The sequence below is a fragment of the Lucilia cuprina genome, chromosome 2, assembly GCF_022045245.1.
Source record: "Lucilia cuprina isolate Lc7/37 chromosome 2, ASM2204524v1, whole genome shotgun sequence".
Classification (NCBI taxonomy): Eukaryota; Metazoa; Arthropoda; class Insecta; order Diptera; family Calliphoridae; genus Lucilia; species Lucilia cuprina.
The window spans coordinates 13796173-13802383 of NC_060950.1; the positions used below are offsets into that span (position 1 = coordinate 13796173).

A 6211-nucleotide genomic window follows, 5' to 3' on the forward strand; every position below is an offset into this window, starting at 1 on the left:
TCTAGTTCAGTTCTAGTTCAGTTCTAGTTCAGTTCTAGTTCAGTTCTAGTTCAGTTCTAGTTCAGTTCTAGTTCAGTTCTAGTTCAGTTCTAGTTCAGTTCTAGTCAGCTCTAGTTCAGTTCTAATTCAGTTCTAATTCAGTTCTAGTTCAGTTCTAGTTCAGTTCTAGTTTAGTTCTAGTTCAGTTCTAGTTCAGTTCTAGTTCAGTTCTAGTTCAGTTCTAGTTCAGTTCTATTTCAGTTCTAGTTCAGTTCCAGTTCACTTATAGGTTAGTTATAGTTTCGTTTAAGTGCACTTCTAGTTTAATTTTAGTTCAGACAACGTATCGCTTCAAAATTCACACAATTTGAAAAAAATATCTAAAATGCTTTAATAAATTGTTCAACTAAATCAAGAGAAACAACCAAATTTTAAACTTTTAAAAATTATTTATATTTACAAAAAAAAAATCACACGCACTTTTCCTTTTAAATTAAAAAACTAAAAATTTCTTTTAATTTATTCCTTGCACATAGTTTCGCATTCCTGTTGAGAATTGAAACGGTTAAGATTGCCACCACAACCGCCATAGACGAATTCAACACATTCGTTGGTAGCAGAATTGTAGGACCAGGATGGAATGTAAGCAGCACAGGCGATAAGACCATTACCGTCGGCGGAATGTTTCAAGCCACAGGCAGCTAAAATCGACAGAATTGTAAGAATAGATGTTCAGAAATACATTTTTACCTTAAGATCTTACCATTTTTAATAGCAACGGCAGAGGAAACCAAAGCGAAGATGGCAAACAATAAAGCAAAGATTTTCATTTTTAAAATTTTATTTTTTTTTTTTTTCTTTTTTAGAGAACAACTTTCAACAAAGTTTAGTTTTAGACTGATTTTAAGATTTGTAGATTTAAAAACTTTTATAGGAAATTATTAAACTTAAGCATCACAAAATATTATTTTTTGGGATTTTGTACAAATTATTTATTTACTGTTTAAATAAATACATAAATATGAGATTAATTTACACATTTATATATAAATTTACTGATGTTGTGTGTATGTGTGTTGTGTGATATTGTTTGTTTTCAAAGATCGCGTGTACATGTCTGTATGTCACTATTTAGTTTTTCGATTAGAGAATTTTGATAATGCTTCTTACTAAGGGAAAATACGTGTCAGATTTTAACTAGAATTATGTATTTTTTTATTAAATATAAACTTGTTTGTTATGTATTTGTTTTTATGTTTTAAGAAACTTTTAATTTGAAAAATAAATATTAATCTTCTTCAAGGGCAAGTTTAATGTTCTTTGATTTCATTTAAATGTAAAAACTAGAAATAACGCTAAAAGTTAATTAGCATTTTTTGCTGTTGTTGTTTATTAAATTTGACCCTAAATGGCACCCCCAATTTTAAAATTTATCTCTGCTCAAAAGCTCTAAAATGATTTTGGTCTAAGTTGTAAGTTCTACAATTTTAAAATTCAACTATGTCTAGATAAGCTTTTAATTTCCAAGAAGTATTTTCTATATCAAATATTTTGTTATATGTGTGTTAATATATTTCAACAACATTATTATCATTTTAAAATATTTTTTTTGTTTTCTTCAAAATAATTGCAAACATTTTGATGCAAATAATCTTATAAGAAAATTAACACATTAACAAATTTCAAAAATACTAGGAAGCGGAGAGAGAGAGAGAGAAAAGTAGGCCATTTTAAAACACTCTTTGACTTTCAGGTATGTGGGACAAGCGAGAAGTACTAAAACCCAAACATTAGATTAGGAATGGAAAATTAAAAACATATCAGTTCTAGTTCAGTTCAGTTCTAGTTCAGTTCTAGTTCAGTTCTAGTTCAGTTCTAGTTCAGTTCTAGTTCAGTTCTAGTTCAGTTCTAGTTCAGTTCTAGTTCAGTTTTAGTTCAGTTCTAGTTCAGTTCTAGTTCAGTTCTAGTTCAGTTCTAGTTCAGTTCTAGTTCAGTTCTATTTCAATTCTATTTCAATTCTAGTTCAGTTCTAGTTCAATTCTAGTTAAATTCTAGTTCAGTTCTAGTTCAGTTCTAGTTATTTTTCTATAGTATATGGAATGTTTATTGTTAACTATAATAACAAGCAAGATAATGCAAGGCAATGCTTTCCAACATTTAATTTGTTAATTTTGTCGTTCTAAAAGTGCCAAATGTCTCACTGTGAAGGGATGCCAAACATTAAAACCGTTTTACCATATCCGGTCAATGTTGAGTGTTGACATAATAAAGTCTAGTATCTTGACTGAGACAAGTCTTTAGTTTGAACTATATTATGTTTGATAGTCTTTTTTATAGACTATAGTTGAGTCTTGGTATAATGTTTAGTCTATATATATACAAAAATCTAGTCTAGAGTTAAACAGAAATATAGCAAACTATTGAGGGGAATAGAAACATTTAATCGATAGTTTTAAAATAAAATCAATTAGGTTTTTAACTCTAATTTCAAATCATTATGAAATCACTTATCTCAACAAACATTTTCAATAAATATTTTAATCTAAATTTTAATAATTTTAATAAAATTACTTTATTCACATAACAAAAAAAAAAAAGAAAAGAATAACACAAACAAATAAAACTTAATTGAGTTGAAAAAGACCTTATGACACTAAATTATCACACTCTACATAATAATACTAATTAAAATAATTCAAATGAGAGAACAAACTCATTTGAATACATTTCACTTAAGAATTATCTCTCCATTTTAAGAAGAGGCATTTTCAACTTTCTCTGTAGTAGTTGCAGTCTCCGTTACGGTTGGTAAAACAGTGGTGTTCAAAACTTTATCAGCTGTATTTTGTTTAGTTTCCAAAACACATTTTTGTTCACAATCTTCTTTAGTTTCGAAATTATTGGAATTGCCAGCACAACCGCCATAAATGAATTCAACACATTCACGTTTTTCCACATCGTAGGCGAAACGATAGAAGAGAGCAAAACAGCGACCAGTTTCCTTGGGTTGTATGCAGTCTGTCAATTACACAAAATTAATAAAAAATAAAAATATTTTAAATATTTATTTACCTTCATTTGTGGGCAAAGTCACTTCACTTTTAGAATCCTTTTCTAATTCAGTGACCACTGGTTCTACGGCAGCCGCCTTAATGGCTACCATTAAGCAGCACATGCTTACAAAGAAAATAGCAAAAGATTTCATATTTGTTTTCGAGGAGTTGAAGTTTCTCTAGAGAATGTTAAACTTAAAATGCGTTTATTATATGATCTAAACGTTATTAAATACTCAACGAAATGAAATTCATTTCAGTCACACATTTGTGTTTTCGTTTTGTTAATAAATAAAATCAACTTCGTTATTATTATTTTGTTTATTTTGTGATAAATTCATTTATCGTCGGTATTCTAGAGAAAATTTGCATAATTTCTACCGAAACACACACACACACATACTATATGTTGTACATTATAGTAGACCAGGTACTCAAAACAAATAAGTCTCAAAATTTCAAAACAAACTTTACCAATCACGTCTCTGTTTTTAATATACAATTTTTTTTTTGCCCGCATACGGGAAGTAATTACACTGAATTTTAAATATGTATGTATGTCTGTCTGTCTGTCTGTCTGTCTGTCTGTCTGTCTGTCTGTCTGTCTATCTGAATGTTTGTAGATCATTTGTACAATTCATATTTATTCAAGTGACTTGATGACAGGTGTAAACTAAACACAGGCGTATCAATATTCATTAGGTTTTCTACATATTTTATCGAAAATGTAATTCCCATTTGATGGAGAGATATTAATTAGCGTACTTTTAGTAATAAACAATTATTCTGTCAGTTTCAATAATATTATGATTCCGTCTTTCAATTTATGAAAAGTGCTGTCAACCATAACGTCACGAAAAGTCACATAGATTGGGAACTATATCCTAATATATAGGCCTGGTCTTTATTTGTGAATACTACAGTCTAGTCTAAAGTCTGGTCCTTATACTAGTCTAACATTGGACTTAAGTCCAGATAGTTCAGTTCTATTTCAGTTCAATTTCAGTTCTAGTTCAGTTCTAGTTCAGTTCTAGTTCAGTTCTAGTTCAGTTCTAGTTCAGTTCTAGTTCAGTTCTAGTTCAGTTCTAGTTCAGTTCTAGTTCTGTTCTAGTTTAGTTCTAGTTTAGTTCTAGTTTAGTTCTAGTTTAGTTCTAGTTTAGTTCTAGTTCAGTTCTTATTCAATTTTAGTTTACTTCTCGATTAGTTAAGTTTCATTTTAGTTTTAGTTCAAGTCTAATTCAGCTCTAGTTTAATAGTTTAAACCTAAATCTCTTTTAATACACTTCTAATTTATTTGTGGTTCATTTCTAATATTCTTATTTAGTTCTTACTCTAGTTCCCATCTAGATCTCAAAATATGTATTTAATTGTTATTTAACTCGAATATCAATTTTTTCCGATTAATACATTTTTCTTTAAAAATTAATTCAATTTTAAATTTATTACATTTTACCTACTTAAGTGCATTATATCCGTTTCCTTCTTTACAAAAACACAATTATTTACAATGTATGCACTTTGCATTAACATAATTAACACTTTGTTGTATATTGTGTAACACTTTTGGAATGCAGATAAATTTTGCAATTTATTAATTTTAATTAAATAAGTTTAAGACTATTTTATGTCTAAAATACAGCAGACATAAGAAAGCGGATAGATAGACACACACATGTATAAATGCATGTGTATGTATAAGTATATAAAATAATTTACATATTTAATTTACATAGGAGTGTTAGAATTATTAAGAAACCCTGTAGTTTTGTTTTGGGTCTAATGAACTGATGGCATTATTTCTTACAGATGTAAGTGGTCATTTAAGAAATAAAATTGGGGGATTATTAGCTGTTCAATGTTAAAGGGTTTTATGGTTATATGTTGAAATTGTTAGACATTTAAGATCGTTTGTCTCACAGAGATTGTTGCATATACATATTTACATGCATATTTACATGTGTATGTATATATATACTTGCGTGTGTATTAAACAATTTGTAACTTACTACACAAAAGCTGTTAAAATTTAATTTTCTCATACAAAATTTTCTAATTTAGTAATTAAATGTGTCTTTGGAACGTGCCAAATATCATCAAATTATAATATAAATTATTAAATAGATAAATATACAAATACAAAAATAAACAAACACAAATACATGACAAAGTTAATATTATATTATTTAGCATATGTATATGAATACACATATGTAAATAATGTTTGTTTGTATGTTTATATATATAAATTATAAACATACTATTTTATTTATAAAGTTAAATAATTTTTTAAAGTTTTTCAATTATTTCCAGTAAATTAAATATGCGGTCGTTGTTGTTTATTATTATTTTTTTTTGGATGAAATGTCCAAATAATTTTCAATAACATTCAACGTCAGATAATTTTTTCTAATTTTTCAATTTTCCTAAATTTGATTCAATTGAAAATGTTTTAATCTAAATATAAAAGGTGAAGCTTTTTCAAATTAGTTAATTTATTGTTAGATTTAGTTATTATTTAAAAATCTTGATTAAATTAATTAAATTGTAAAACATAGTTTTTGAATCGCTAGGTTCATTGAACAACCTCTTTTTTTAATTTTCTTTATCTGTAATTGTAATTGAAGGTCTTATTTTATAACTAAAATGTCTATGACCATAATTTAAAATTATAAAATTAAAATCTTAATTTTTTTTTTTAAATTCTTATCATTTTTCTTGCAACCTTCGAAAAAGTTAGAATGTATTTTAGCATTGCTCCTCTTTAAGTGGAAATTTCTGTCTCTATCTCCTAAAAAAAATATTTAAATTATTCTATTTTCAAAACTGCACGTATTCTTGTGTACCTTGCATTCAAAATCATTATTTCAAAAAATAAACAATACTTCGATTTGTTGATTAAAAAAATTAAAACAATTCACTTTTTTCGTTTGAAAACGTAAATTGCATTCTTAGTTGAAATAATGACAATTTAAATTTATTATTTAAAAGTTCACTGACATCATTTTAAAAGACATTTTTATTTCTTATTATATTGCAACATTTTTTTAAGCTTTTTTCAAAGTTCAGTTCTCGATCAGTTCTAGTTCAGTTCTAATTCAGTTCTAGTTCAGTTCTAGTTCAGTTCTAGTTCAGTTCTAGTTCAGTTCTAGTTCAGTTCTAGTTCAGTTCTAGTTCAGTTC

At 27.1% G+C, this 6211-nt stretch overlaps 2 protein-coding genes across 2 annotated transcripts; both read right to left on the reverse strand.

Moving 5' to 3' along the window:
• Nucleotides 1-408: 408 nt before the first annotated feature.
• Nucleotides 409-902, reverse strand: LOC111687555 (male accessory gland serine protease inhibitor-like). Its single transcript, XM_023449997.2, has 2 exons — nucleotides 743-902; nucleotides 409-680 (listed from the first exon to the last, which is right to left on the reverse strand). The coding sequence occupies exons 1-2, from the start codon at nucleotides 807-809 to the stop codon at nucleotides 499-501; spliced, it is 249 nt and encodes an 82-aa protein (XP_023305765.1). The 5' UTR covers nucleotides 810-902; the 3' UTR covers nucleotides 409-498.
• Nucleotides 903-2532: 1630 nt separating this feature from the next.
• On the reverse strand, nucleotides 2533-3262 carry LOC111687556 (U-actitoxin-Avd3r). Its single transcript, XM_023449998.2, has 2 exons — nucleotides 3052-3262; nucleotides 2533-2997 (listed from the first exon to the last, which is right to left on the reverse strand). Exons 1-2 carry the CDS (start codon nucleotides 3182-3184, stop codon nucleotides 2732-2734), a joined length of 399 nt encoding a protein of 132 aa, XP_023305766.2. The 5' UTR covers nucleotides 3185-3262; the 3' UTR covers nucleotides 2533-2731.
• Nucleotides 3263-6211: the final 2949 nt, after the last annotated feature.